Source organism: Phaethon aethereus (assembly GCF_964289735.1).
Source record: "Phaethon aethereus genome assembly, chromosome: 7".
Classification (NCBI taxonomy): domain Eukaryota; kingdom Metazoa; phylum Chordata; class Aves; order Phaethontiformes; family Phaethontidae; genus Phaethon; species Phaethon aethereus.
In genome coordinates, this window is record NC_138583.1 from 38,032,735 (window position 1) to 38,048,633 (window position 15,899).

General features: G+C 36.5%; 1 protein-coding gene across 1 annotated transcript; it reads right to left on the minus strand.

Annotated features, from left to right (window-relative positions):
• Positions 1–1,924: 1,924 nt before the first annotated feature.
• On the minus strand, positions 1,925–14,963 carry UROS (uroporphyrinogen III synthase; the record flags this gene model as incomplete). The annotated part of the gene is made up of 9 exons (XM_082002425.1): positions 1,925–2,068; positions 2,666–2,764; positions 4,746–4,831; positions 5,308–5,391; positions 9,881–9,955; positions 11,177–11,251; positions 12,992–13,088; positions 14,104–14,187; positions 14,901–14,963. 9 exons carry the CDS (start codon positions 14,961–14,963, stop codon positions 1,925–1,927), a joined length of 807 nt encoding a protein of 268 aa, XP_081858551.1.
• Between the last annotated feature and the right edge of the window lie 936 nt (positions 14,964–15,899).

Consider the following 15,899-nt stretch of genomic DNA (forward strand, 5'->3'; position numbering starts at 1 on the left):
GTGTTCATTGTTTGTCAGATGTGGCAGCTCAGTCACAGCAACCGTTTGTGTGGCCTCCATATCCCATAGCAAATGCCAGCTCTACTCTTCTGTTGCAGGTCAAGTCTCTTGAGTTATCTTCCATTTGCCACAGGTCAAGCAGGAACACACCGTCTATCTGATGTGGCAGATGTAAGGCAAGCCGATTTCCTGCCAGAGCCCTTTGCGCTCTCATTTTTATGTTGTTATATTACATGTGGTAAGTACATGTTACTTGCCAGTGATGGTTACTGATAGTTTCTGCTGGAAAGACAGGTAGGAATAGGCCTGAGCTGATGAGTGAGACAACTTGATGTAACTTACACTAGCAAAAGAATTTGCCGTGCAGCACAAGGGAGCACAAGCCCCCAGCTGTCTGCTGTTCCCAGTTCTTGCTCTCTTCTCCTCTTCAGCCTGTCTCCCCTTCTTCCTCTTACCCAAGGCACTAGTTCACACAGACCTTCTCCCAGCTGCAAGTAGTACTGCAGGGGATTTGAAGAGTCTTCCACATCCTCAGTATGCCATGGCTTTTGTTTTTGAATGAAGATATGAATGGTACTGCAGGCTCTACATTACAGTGATGCTGAATCTCAGTGTTTAACTGCAATAGTCTTGAAAAAAATAAAGGCAGAGAAAGTCAACAGCTGCTGTGTAATCATTCTCTTCCTTCTCTTCCTGGGGGCATGTCTACACAGTCATGCAGCTACATGCAGTTACCGCAGTGATTCTAGTGTCCTACAGGATGCTCTTCTTCAATGATGAACTATTCCTCTGTTATCTTCCAGCAGGTAGAACTCAGAAGTACCTCTGAGATTCTACTTCATCTCAAGAAGTTGAACTGCTTTATAAAACAAAATGTTTGTCTTATTGTGCCCAGTCTGACTGATGAATCCAAATACACAATTTGAAATTACCTCAGTTTATATTAACATAATAAGGTTCAGATTAACTGTTATTCAAGGTACAGAGCATTTTACCTAATTGGAAATTCAGGTCATAAACCCAGAATTAAGCTAACAGAAATGTACAGCAAATGAGGATTTCTCTGTTATTCAATGAACCTCAGCACTATACTAACAACATGAATGACTTTCATAATATTCTCAATTATAATCCTCATGATTTATATCTTCTATGAATTTCTTAGCATTAGCGGAGGTAGCATTAGTGCGAAATAGGATTACTTTTTCTCCTTTCACAGATAAACAATTCAAGCATAAACCACATCCAGAACAGACAACTCTTAACACCGTTATTAATGATGATAAGCCAATTTATTTTTCTGTTAATAAATCCTCCTTCATTACAGGAATAGAAACCAAAAACTAATTTAAGACCCTGAACTGTAAGGATACCCAGTAGCGACAGCCGACCTGCTATTAGCTCCACACAGTGCAACTTCACTGCAAGAATTGTCCTATTCCATTGAGAAACTACAATCATCATTTTCAATAAATATTTGAAAAGCAGAACAATGAACAAGTAAGCTTTACAACAGAAAATACTTCCTTGTAAGTATGGTTTTCTTCTACCTCCAAAAAAGTGCATGTAAAACTGATGATACAGAGAATTTAAAACCTTACCTTGTGTGCTAGGAGATCCCTGAGGTGACACATTGAACTTATTTCAATATACTACTCTGATGCAGAATTAGCTTCCCACAACTAGTTTTCAAGGAATGCCCGCATAAAATATGTACACTGTACACAAGAGAAAAGGGGAATAGCTAGATGCTGGACAAATTCTAGATTTCTTAGATGTTTAGATGCAAGGTTCTCACACCAGGCCCTGACAAGGACAGTGTTGCATATTCTTGAAAAATAACATTTCTTGCAGGACAACAGGTTCTGCAAAATGGAAAAGCCTTCTACAGCACCATATTCACTTTCAAATGCAGGCTGTGCTCTTACTTAGATAAATAGTTCTGTAAGTGGAGTGCTTTTTGGATCCCAGCAGCAAGGTCTCGGGGAGTCGGACTCTCCGCAGTACAGCTAACCGGGATTCCTGCTGCTTCCATGGCTTCAGCAGTTGTCGGACCGATAGCAGCAAACTGAAGTGACATTATTTACAGTTACAATAGCATAGTCAGCTCTTACTAGCTACTTCAGTACATACCCTTCCTTCTTTGCTGACACTGTCAGTGTATCAACTTGCATGGCTGAGCTTACTAAACTGTATTAACCATTTCAGGCTGAAGACTTTCAGGATTAAAATCCGCTTATCAATTGAGCTACTTAGAAATTACTTAGGAAAGATTATTATTTATCTTGCCATTACAAACATTTAAAGCTCTTAGTCCCACAAAACAGGAAAAGTGAGAGAAATTTTAATATGCCTCAGCCTGCAATTGCCGATTCAAGCAAGAACTATTCACACCTTCACATCATTAAGAGAAAATAAAGCCTTACCCAGTGGAGACTGGGCAAGTTAGTTGGGGAAAAAAATACTAGGTGAAAACAGTTCCACTTAGTTTTTTTAAAAAAGGCCCTTAGCTATATAACAAGATTTGCATTTGCTATAACCTTTTTTTTTCCAGAGAAATAAACACCAACAAAAGAGAAAATGAAGGTTTGTAATGGGTGTAACAGCTTTCCTCTCTCTCATTCGCCCACCCCAAACTTACTCTCTATTGTGAGAAGATAGATACCTTGATATGACTGATAAAATCCCCCGAAAGCTTCTGAAGGTGCTGGAGGCAAAACTTGACACCAGATGGACTGAAGAACACGATGCTTGCTGGAATTCCCTGAGTAAAAGTAACCATAGGTTGGCACAGTTTACTCACTATTACAGCAGTATATCAGTACACTGTCACATAAATCCCCTCAACTGTCTCTACATGGATGTGAAGTGTTTTATTGATGAGAAACAGCAGTTAAGCCAACAGAAAGGGTTTCCTGTGGTGCAGCCAGCCTGCCAAACCCCCATTCTACCACAGGATGCTGAAATTCAGGTATGACTTTAAGCAAATACTTTGTAAAACAAGCACTTGCTGATAAATGTACTGAAAGTGTTCTGGAGCCGTATTCATCTTCCTGTTTAGCAAGAAAACTCAGCACGTTATTTCCCTAAATCCATTCCCATCTATCTCACATTCTGCATGTAGTCTCTGTTTCCCAGCTCATGTGGTTTGCCCCGAAATGCTCTGGCAAAGAGGAGGTGATGTCTTAAAGCTGCAGACCCCTGGAAGGGCTTTCCCTCTCAGAATAAGGCTGCCTTAAGGTAGCAGCAGCAATCTTCTGTAGCCAAATAAAACTGCAAAATTCTGTCCGGAGTGAAGGTCCCAAGCTCTTGAGCTGCAGACCCAAAGCACATGCTTGCTTTATCATGATTTTCTGTCTGACAAGAAAGATAAACTAGTTCCACTCAAACTACATCTGTTGTTATTTTATAGTGCATGACTTGGAAGCTAGCCTTAGCTCATGGAGGCCAGAACGACAGTTTAACACAGTGCTGTTCGCTGTCTCACAAAGTGCTAAACACTTGTCATTTTATGTCAGCTCTCCATGCACTAAATATATAACCACAATATCATCAGTTAACAACAACTAAAAAGTGCATGGGAAACACATTTTAACAGCTTTACACTGAAACTAACAGCTAACTGCAGCAAGCGAGGAGTTCCATAAAAAGACTTCAGAGAGTTACAAAATGCATATGTACTATTGACTCACTTTTATAACTGCTATACACTAAATACCGTGGGGTTCAGAACTGCAATATCCACCTGGGAACACCAGGATACTACAACTTATCAGTTAGACCGCCCGTGCCATAACCTTCTGGGACCTCTTGAAAAAGAACTTTAAAAATCAGTATGTAATTTAACAAGACCTTAATGCACAGATTTTAAAAAGAGATGCAACATGCTCAAGGAGGCCAAGTTTCTCTAAGAAGGAAAGCCTGCATTTTGAATAAAATTAATCCTACATATGATGTAGGCTCCTACAAATGAAAAATTCAGAAAGCCAGTATTGAAAAAACAAAAACACTTCTTAGTATCTTCCAATCTTTTACAATGCACTGATCCTTGATTAATGACATTTACTGGATAGTTTTTAAAAAAAAAAAATTAATAACAATTGGAGCAAATATATCTCAGTATACTTGTCAATAGCATGTCACTTGGAATTCTAACACTTAAAATGAGATTCATAAATTGGATAATCAGAGAAAGAACACTGAAACTATGTAGGGCAGATAAAATAACTACTACTGGATTCTGATTTGTAATATACAGCAAAGATGCCCAGTGATCTTTCAATAACACTAATAAAAATTAATAATAAAGCCGTTCAATAAACAGCCTCACTAAATGTAATTTCTGACACAGTACTACTTAAAAAGCAGTCTTGGCCAGCACAAAGAAATAAACTGAACACATAATTATTTACGCAGTTATTTCCCAGTAATTTTGAAACAAACATATATTTTGAAAGTTAGACAAAATGTGGAAAGTTTTGTTTTCTTCTTCAAACAGAGGCACTGTGTCTTTTAGGCTCCTTTACAATTGCCATAACAAATAACTGAGGGACTCATGCTCTCTGTCTGAAACTTTTGCTAAAGGATTTTCTTGGTAGTCAACAGGGAAACAAAACAAGAAGCCTACGCAGGATATTCTTGTGTCACCTCAAGCACCATTTACAGACAGATGAAAAAAAGGAGTATATTCTGCTAGGTATTATCATATACCTCAAAAACTCTCAAATTACGTCAGTGTCCAATACCTTTTGGGAGAAATAACTGCTCAGTGATTCTTGCAGGTCAGTGTGTTGGGTTGTTTGATAAACAGTAAGGCTTTCCAGAAGTACAGCTGGAATCAGGACACACATTCATAATTAAACAAGGTTTCATTAATTTCTATTATTGCAATAAAACACTCTCAACATACTAACTGCACTTAAGTGTACTATTTTAAGCAAAAAAAAGATTAAAAAAGATACAGAAGTATTTCTAGAGTTTCAAGATATAGTAGAGCATCTGTAATCAGAGGACCTTGAAGCACGCTGGCAAACTGGCAACTCTTGCAACATTTCTGTGAATAAGTTATCTCCCAGAAGAGAATGCAGGGGAAGATCAAGGCAAGTAACCTTGCTCACATCACATGCTACAGCTCAGTCCCAGAGCTGTGGGCAGCAATCCAACCTAACAGTTTTTACTCCCATCCTCTAACTTCCAGCCAACATAATAGGAAATTCATTTTTAATTACTCAAATTTCGTTCACAAGCTTTAGATAGAACTTTTCTCATAACTGACTAATTAAAATGAGGCTCCAAGGGAAGTTTAACCTTTTTCTCTAAGTACTGTAGGAAGTACTTCTCTTTTCAGGGCTCCACAAGGAAAAAGAAGAGGTGAGGAATTAGGTTTCTCTCCTGTAAATAAACAAACAAGAACTTTAATTAACTTATGTTTTTAATAAAGTGTAAACTTGATACATTTAATACATTTTAAAAGTATCAAATGTTGAACACTGCAGTAAATGCTGCATGCTTCATCACAGACACGGCCCTAAGATAACTGAACACACCTGCAGTGCAACTGCATCCACAATTCAGAGGACAGAGGCTACTTAGCATGTAAATTAAAAAATAGTCCAAAACTATAATACGAATACATTGTCTAAAAAGATCTCACAAAAGATAAACTGCATTTCTATTCCCCTTGCCATTCTACAAAGCAAGACAAGTACTGTGCAAGTTACCTCCTCCTCCTCCTCCTCCTCAGAAACGCAATCTTCCTCAATTTTATATTTAAAATCTTAGTCCCACTCAATACATGACAACTCGCTCTATATAAAAGAATGTCCAGGCAGACAAAGAGGAGGAGAGAAATACTGTGAAAAGTTTCAATCTATCAAACTGAAAAGTTTCAGTCTATCAAACTGTTTTCTTTCTTCCCCAAGGAAAAAGGGGATTTTTCCACTTCCATTGCTAGGGTGGAAGTGGATATCCTCACTTGCTCTTGTCCTTTAAAAAGGAGGAGACCTCCAACTTTAATTATCGTTGCATTGTCAACAAGTGAAAGCCCCTTGGTGATTTTGGAAGGACCTTTCTCATACATAGCTGTTTATAACTCACCTCTTGTAGGACACGATACACCTGAGGTGCAGTGCCCATAGGTTTTCTAAGTTTCTAATACGTTATCAGAGGACTTAAATTCTGGTTAAAAAATGCCACCAGGTAACAGCTTCCATGTCACTGCCTCTTGAGTTACACCTCCTCCATTCACGCAGCCACCCCGTCCCCGCGCACTTTGTGTACGCCAGAGGAAAGCGAGTGAAAACACCAACAATCATCACCACATGGTGAATGCAAACACCTGGCTCGGTAAGAATGAAATAGCACTGTCTATAGGAGATTCACAATAATTTGCTGGATTTAGGGCTTAAACTAATTGTTCTGGAGAGTTTTTACTACTAGATTTTATCTAATAAAAGTGAATATCGACACTTTGCAAAACAGCATTGTAATTGAGGAAAAATTCAATTTTTGGATAGGAATTTAGAGCAGACTTTTTGCATGGAGTTTACCTTTTCTATAAATAACAAATACAGAGAAAATTTCAAGATTAAATTTTACACAGCGGCACACAATTATGCATTCATCTTTCAAAATAAATGTGAGTTCCTCGACACATTATTTTATTACTAATTCATATGCATTAATACACCTGTTTAAGAGAAGACTACCAGAAAAATAAATGCTTTTCTTAAGTGCTGGAAGTAGATTCTTGGTTTATAACAGTAAGCATCAGACATGCCTCGGGGCAAAGAGAGGAACAGCATCGTAAAAATCAAATGGAAAAACCCTAGTAGGAGTCAACACAGATATATTTGGACTGTCCTAACTGCACACTGAGGTTTTATTAGAAGCCATAGATATGCTTGTAATAAATTACAGGGAGGAAAAACAAACTTGGTACAGAATGTAAAAGAGATTTTAAACCAATAAGATAAAACCTAAATATTTCAGCATTAATCATCCTACAACTCATGTCAGTTAATTGAAATGTCAATGTGGTATCCGTAAAGAAACACTAATCCTTTTTAACTTGTGTTTACAAAGTACAGAAAAATTCCTTAGTAGGTCTGAACAATACAACAAGCATTGGCTCTAATGGTATCCCCTACTTCTGCAACCAACACAAATGTTACACCATAATAAAACTAAAAAAAATTTCCTTGAAAAGAGACTAAAGCTAGCTAGCTAAGTAAAGGAGTAAATTCCTTTATTTTCTCAATCACTTTAGTTGAAGTGGATACCAAAGCACAAAAGGTGAATAACAAAAGAAATAACATTACTTAAGGTTTTAATTTTATTCTGACAATAAATTCTAATGATATAAAACATTTAGAACTATTCTTTTCAATTATTTACAATTTTATGCATAAAAAAAGATACATACGTAATAGGGAGCATGATGTAATTTAATCTGTACATCAGAGGTTGTTATAAATGAATCGATAAATTCAGAGTGTATAAATATGCACAAGCCAATAAATCACTGCGTATGATCAACAACAAGCGGTCTCCAAAGACTGAAATTCACTGTTCGGTTATCGAAACTGAAAGGTATTCAAAGGCAGTTATTTTTGCAAGGATAATGGAGGTGTTGCAGCACTGTGTTAATTTAAATAGCCTGCTGGCGTTCAGGTATGAAACCGCCCTCAGGACACTCTATGTAAAAGGCTGTAAACACAGTTCTCTCTTCTCCTGGTGGTGGCTATCAGAAGCTGCTGCTGGCTCTGGATTGAGCTTCTCTGCTGTCACCAAAAAGTGCTGTTCCCTGTCCAGCTCCCTCCATGACTGCCAGCTCCTAACTCTGCAGGAGTGTGCAGGCAACGTGGGGAAATAGCCACGGGGTCAAACACGGTCAGAAGTAACAGGGTCAGTGAACCAAACAGCTCCCAGGGGAGGATTAAAAGCCAGGATGATCCTCAACCAGACTGAGAAAATAACCAAGAAGAGGTTACAACGCACTAACTGTGCCAGTCACAGGCTCACCAAGAAGGAATTTCTCCGCTCCTGGTACTACATGCATTGTTCTCCTTAGACCTGATCCTAAGGCTTTATGACATTCACACAGCAGAAGACCCACGTATTTTTCCCATCTTCCTTCTCAAAAAAACCTCCCTCTGCAAACTCGCAAACATTAATTCATTACCAGAAGCGGATTTCCTAACACCAGAAAATCAGCTAAAACCCATCTTTGTTTTAAACTATCTCTTGAAGAATAGATACGGGTTATTCTTCACTTGTGGCATTTTTGTGTTGAAAATTGCATTTTTAATTTTCATAATTTATTATTTAATCTTGTGTTGGCAACTATCATTTTTATCATGAAATATTCCATATAGTTAAAATATTTTATTTGCCAATTACAGAGCACTCTGCCCATAAAAAAAACCAATGCTTGCCGGCTCCAATCAATTTTTCTTTTACCTATAAATCTCTGCTACTATGCAGACTTTGCTAATCAACACTCTCTTTCATATCTAATATTATGCCTAACAGCCAAAAATAACATGTCAGGGTTCTTAACATTTCCACCACTGAAGCACCAAGCACCTTATTCAGCAAGTTCATAAAGTGTGATCAGCAGTAGGGCTTTTAAACCAGCAGATACAATAATTCATCCAACATCTAGAATAATTGCACTGATTGTCATTTGTTTCTCTCACTACGGTTAGCCAAAGGCAGACTATTTACCTTGACTGGCTGAATAACATAATTTTTCAAAGTGGACACTGCATGAGCTTCAAGATGAAGGTTTCTGTTTCCCTCTTTAAATTTCAAACAGAAAGTCCTTCAGTGAAGTACATACCTTTGTATCAGACTGAAAGCTACCCTCTAATTTCACTATGAGGCTCCACTATACAGCTCCCTGCTTTCTCACATGAGCAGGGATGCACCTCAGGCCACATAAAAATACAGAGAAGGACCAGCTAACAGGTTGCCACCGAGATACCAAACCTTAGGTGTGCTTTCCGTCTGGTACAAAGACTGTAACAGCAGCAAGTTTCAGAGTGCTTGGGGACTAATTCTGATAACACTTCCTCCCAGTGGATACTCAGACGCACACTTTGAAGCCAGCATGTACCTCAAGTCGTGGATCCCTTGGAACACCACCACGTGTGTCAGAAGCTCTGAGGTCAAACTCATTGCACTGCCAGCTCCTGCTTATGACATTTTCACTCTAGTTCTATAAGCCAGGCTCTAACAAAAGCACAGCCTCTTTTTTCACAGCTTGTATCGACCCATCCGCTTAAAAAATAACCAGCCCCTAAACCTACACAGAAACCATCATTTTAACTAACCCTTTCTGTAATTTCTTCAAAACCACTCTCCTTTGATGCTGAAAAATAGATTCCTTTGAAAGTACATGTTAATTCTGAGGAAAGGAGTTCCCTTTATCTACTTCGAACTGTGCCACAGTGAAAAATCCCCAGCATCAACTGGTTTGAAGCAAGGAAAGTCAGGTCACCTGAAGTTCACAGAGGACCACACATCTGCCATCATGATCATTTAAATCTTACCATTAAGCAGCAATTTCCAATCATTACAGTTCTGATTTTTAGTAAAAAAATACTTTGTCTACTGGGTCATATAGTATTATTAATCAATTACAGAGCCTAAAATTTCATGTAAATTAATATTTTGTATAAGTATTTCAAAATACTTTTTATCATCTCTTAGAGGTATCACCCACATTCGCAGAATTGAATTCACAGGTTCTACATATGAGAGTTATATGCAGTATGTACTTCTCTGCTTCAGTGTGCATTCGATTCTATTTATAGGAAATTCTGAAACAATAGAAGGCATATTAGCTTAATTTAAGTAGAAGACTTTAGATACTTACTTGAGCAAATATATTCAGCTAATTTTTCGGCATTTCCAGACTTTTCTCCTTGTGGAGTAAGGCCAAATTCTTCCACTATAAGCAAAAGTAGCAAAGGAAAATATTGCAATCAACGAGAACAATTCAGATTTACTGCCACACAAACATGAGTTGAAGAGGGAGACACAACTTGATCCAAGCACACAAATCCTTCTTTGAAAAGAAAAAAAAAATTAGAGCACTTGGAAGTAGTAACATGCTATGAAAAATTCGATTTTGGCTCGAGAAAGGCATACATGAAAAAAGTACAAATGAAGAATGCTGGGGATAGCTAAGCTGCTTTGGAGAGTTTTAAACTCTCGTACCTGACGTGGTGAAACAGAAAGCACTGCCTGACTATGCTGAATGGGCTGCAGCTAGCTTCCCAATCAGTGTACCACCATTCTTTCTAGCGAAGGCCGAAATCCTACTGGAAAACCTGAGAGTATAACACTGCTCTTATCTCAGCAAGTAAGCAGGGATAAAATGAATCCCTGAGAAGTTAAGTCATTTGGGACTCGATAGATTGAAGATGCTTGTTAGGTGTCACCAGTTGGTGATCCAGTGTTGTTACCAGCCTGCCTGAAAAAATATGCCAGTACTTATCCAAATTATTTTTGGACTAGAAGCAGAAAAACATCAAGACTTTTAAAATTCTCAAACACTAGTCTTTCCATTATATTTCCTGTGTACTTCAATGTAAGCTAAAGCTACAATGCCATTTTACAGTAAGAAAGGCTTTCACAAACAAAACCCTATCTTGCATTTTTGTTATGCATCAAAAATATATATTGCATCAGAGTAAAACCAGTGTTAAGACAAATAAGCAGCTGGCCCACTGAAGTCAACGGGAAGTACACTGCTGACTTCTGTTTGGCAAATACCTCAGAGGAACACTGAGGGGAAGATGGGCCAGTGCATCAAACTTCATACAATCTCAGACAATCATGCTATAATCCCTTTCATCCAATTTCATTTCCAAAGTGAATGAAAGAAACCACACAAAAATTAAAAACAAAAGTGTTTTTTGATTTTTGACCAAATTTCTATAGTTACCATCACATTACAATAAAAGTAGTGGTAAACCAGAAGCTAGATCCTTAGCTGAAGTAAGCATGTATAGTTCTAATGTGTATACAATTACCTGTCTTCAAAATTATCCTTTCATAAAACTTACTTTTTTTTCCCTGAGCACCCCTGAATAGCAGCTAATAATCCAAAAATTGTACTTAAAAAGACAGATTTATCTAAGACTTCTTCTTTTAAACCCCATCTTACCTAAAGAAGCTGTAGCTTTTCCTACCACATATGCTGGTTTGGTATTCCACCTTTGTTTAAGATATTTTGACCAGGCTGAAAAACATTAAATTAAATTTAAGCATGTGGCAACGAAGTATGAATACTAAATGAGCATATCGGCTTCTCTTTAATCTACAAATACAGCAAAATAATAATAACTAATACTCTACTACATATTTCAGCAAAACTGAATGCACAAAATGAATTTTTAATGTAGCAGTCTACAACATGTTTTTAAAAGTTTAGTAAACAGTTCTTAGCTGCTTTTGTTAAACAGCATTTTTAAGGCACACTTGCGCTATGCCAGCTCACATGCAACTTGCAATGTTCATTTATATTTTGGCATTAAGAACTTACCAAAACTCATAGGAAAAAAAGGCACACAGTACAAAGGGAGATTCAGACATTCAAACTGGTGGTTTAAAATGGAAGGTTTAGGCAAAAAGCAAATATAATATTCTATGGCACCAAACAGAAGGGTAAAAATCTATATCCATGCACTACAGTACTCTATAAAGCAACTCTTTCTTATAGAAGAAAAATATAGAGACTGATTATATTTTAAACATACACCAAAAATAAGTTATCAGCTCAGAAATAAAATCTACCTGAGGTCAAAATAAAATTACTAGGAAATGGTTCTCCTCCTTCATGCAGAATGTATGTTACAGATTACACCTCTTGGTTCTAGCTACCTGATCCCTACGCCTGAAATCCTAATGGATCAAAAATAGATACACTAAGTCTTTTACTCTCTTGTCTTAAAACAGTACAGTGTAAGACATTAAGTTCTTTTCTAATATTCTTGGGGGAAAAAAGATAGAAATAGAAATTACAACAGTATAAAAAAAAAATCAGAGGAAATTATTCTAAAGGAGGAAAAAGGTAAGGATTGACTATATTCGAAAGGAATCCAAATAGGAACTAAAGACTAATTTTATTGATTAAATTATGTATTTCAGAAGCTCTTGAAAGTCCTAATCAAGATTAGGGATGAACTCTAGATAAGAGATTACATTTGACCAAAAATCCTAAAATATAGCCCTCGGCTGTTGAAAATGCTAAAATAAGCTAACAGTCTATTTATTGCTTACTCAAGAGTGTAACCTTATTCAGGGTACATTCATTAGTATGACCACAGCCCAAATATGGAGCAGATAAAGTACTAAAACAATTTAAATGTACATTGAAAGTCAAAGCCAGAAGTTATCACTTAGCCTAAGAATCTAGAAGAGTTTACAAGGATTTGATAGACCATTGGTATGGTAATTTCTATTTAGCACTCTGCAGCATTTTTACAACTAATCCGTTGACTTTATGCATCACCATTTCTTCACCGCTTTTTAGCTAATTCTTAATTCACTTGAGAAATTTTATATTCAAGATAGAGAAATCTCTTTTTCTGTGAGACTTCATATGAATTATATAGGCATAGGAGCAGCAGTGGCCAGTTGCTATAACATGCTCCGGTCTTTAAGTGGGGAAAGTAGTTACTCAGCAAAACTAGGCACTGCAGCAAAATATTCCTTATGCATGATATAATCACAACTGAAAATGCTCACGCTAATTAGTAATTTGCACCAAAACCTCTTTCCTTTCATTTTTAACAGCAGCATAAGCGTGGAAAACCCTTAAAAGCTCAATTTAGCATGGGGCTTTTATAATGCCAAAAGAACTATGAGATATAGCGTTTTTAAAAGGCATACTCTAAACACCTACAGGTGGGTGAAATAAAATTACAAACTTCACACAATACTGAAACAGAAAGACCAAGAAATAGAAATATGCACTTACCTTCATTTTTACTATTCTCTTTTAAACATATCTTGATGGCTTCTAATGCTCTTGGACTAGTAAAAACTAGGCCTCCATAACATTCTGGATGAGAAAGCTACTTACAAACAGTAAATTTAAGAATAAAAAGATGAATAAATAAATTAAAAACTTAAATTCATCAATTCTTTATAATCTTGTGAAGAACAGAATAGCTTCAATAAATGTCTGAAACTGAAATGGGCAAATATTACTATCAGTAGCCAGAGTATTTATAAGAGAAATGTATAACAAATCTCAAATTCAGAACAAAACTTGCACAGATTATATTAATTCTGAGAATCTGTAGGAACAGACAAGGATTCCCTGAATGAAATGAGCTGGAAGGATGGGAAAAATGACACATGAAGTACGTACAGATTCATACAAGAGGCATGAACTGTTATGCCAAGTAGTTATTCCAAGTAGTAACACTGAGGGTACTACTCAGACAGCTCCTTGCCCGCTGCCCCGTCAAAGAACAGTTAAGATTACTAAAGGGCTCTCAAAGACCAGTACAAAAAAAAGGAAAAATGTTCTTGGATCACTTGTAAATGCAGATCACAATACATTCAAACACCTAACAAACTTTGGTGCTGTTGGAGGTTGTTGATAAAGGGAACCTCCCTCAGAAAACCTTTTCAATGTTTTAAAATTAAATATATACGTTGAAGAAAGAGTAGAAAGAGAACACCGATAATGCGATTTTATTGCATGTCACTAGGAGATGCAGTACACAGTTTCAGTACAACATAAGGCTGAACCTCAGCTAACCTTTAGTTGTCACTACAGTGTTCTAATTTTTTGTTGTAACAAAATGCCCTAGTACCTGTGATTATCTATGGTCCATCAACCTAAACGTGAATTCTATCTGACCAACTTAATTCTTTAACAAGTATGGGCAACGTACTTGATGTTGTATACAATACTGTATTGTGTTGTATACAATACTGTATTACAGATAACCGTGTTTGTGGAAACACAAAAAGAGGTACCACAAAGGGCATTATCAAATCAAGATAAGACATGGCATCTTGGCAACCATGGCCTAAATTCTGTTGAAAATAAGACAACTGAAATAATTTCAAACTTACCTTTTCAAATAAACTTTCTAGCGAGATGAATTCAAATGACAAAACTGGAATCAGAGTTGCTTCAAATCCATATAATCCTAATTCCTACCAAAAAAGGTTTACAGCTCTTGAAATAGACTTCAAACAGTAGTGTTTCCTTTTTCAAAGAACTAAGTCAGCACAAATATTTCTTTTTACTAAAGTAAAATACAAAGGCATCTTACTTGCTTTTACTAGTGAATCTAAGTTTGGTTTTGTTATTTAGTATTAGAATATAACACTAAACAAACAGCTGTGGAACTGAGGCCTCATACATAGCTACTGAGTAGTTACAGTATAATCCAGCACATAATCCTGACCTCCCTAAGTGACAAACGATCACCTAGTCTTGCAAATATTCCTATATGTCTCTGTAGTTCTTTAAAGCCAATAGAGAAGACCTACTCACACAACTAAAGGCAGTAGCAGAAAGGACCACAGCAACAGGTAACCTCTTTTTCACATTACATTCCCAGTAAAACTACTAACATTTGTAATCTTATTTCTATCCGTATGAACATAATCAATATTAATTAATTAAAATGAAATTGGTTTAATATCAATACTTTGCTGCGAGCTTTAACAGTAAATTCAGTACAAATGCCCCCTAAAATATTTTTTCAGTAACAGCAAATTTTCTTAACATTATTTCAGTCATGCACTCCTAATTTTGATTAAGCACGTTTTTCACTTGAAATAGTTACATTCACCTATCTTGCTGAACGCATTATTTAATAGTGGATTAACACAATTGTTTACTTTTTTTAAAGTTTACTCACTTTAATATAGGGATCTGGTCCTGAATCTTTGTCTTTGGGATCCTTCAGCAACAGAACCTTCATTGTTTACCAAATAACTGCAGAAGAACTCTGAAATACAACAAAGGAATTTATCTAAATTAGATCTAGAGGACTTTCTACTGAACAGTGACTTTAATAGCTCAGCTTCTAAGCAACTGGGTTGCTAACAGTTGCACTGCTCTCTATACAATGAGTAAGCAGTTAACGTACCTTCTCTGGGCATGAATATCCACCCTGATAAGACCAACAAATAACATGCTGTCTCTAGATAACACCGCTTAAGGGAGAAACTATAATGAAAGTTATCAAAGGAGAATGCATTTTAAAAGAGAATATTTTGTAAAAGAAGTACAACCCCTACAACGTGGTCACATTCAGCAATTTAATAAGCTCCTACCTATACTCTACTCTATTCTAGTCTATTCACTTCCATGCTAGTTTCCACCTGACGCTCATCACAGTGAGTATGCAAGGGCTTATGTATCAAGTGACTTAATTTGATGGATTTTGGTGTCTCATCCTTTTCATGGGGGAAAACGTGCAGGGAAGTGTTTCAAAAATTTAAAAAAAAATACAAACATGTATATACACACATTTATACATATGTATATAATATATATAATATTCATAGGCCTTCTTTGATATATCTATAGTAAACAAAGCAAGACTGAAAAAATATATTCTGCAATTACAATGGAAGATGATAGTTCTTGGTTCCTTAAAAGTTGACTTTGGGGCTGAATTCAAAGCCTGTTACAACATGTAAGCAAATATACCAAGCATCAAAGTAAACAAATGCAGTAATACAAACAAACAGAAACCCATTCTCTAACTGCACATTTGCCTTAATTATCTATGTGTTACTTTCCTAACAGATTACATGCTAGCAAATTCTCTTTAAAATTACTGATTATGAATATTCAAATGTAGAGAACATCTTAAATTTTATTAATTTGCATGATATGCATTGAAATCCTC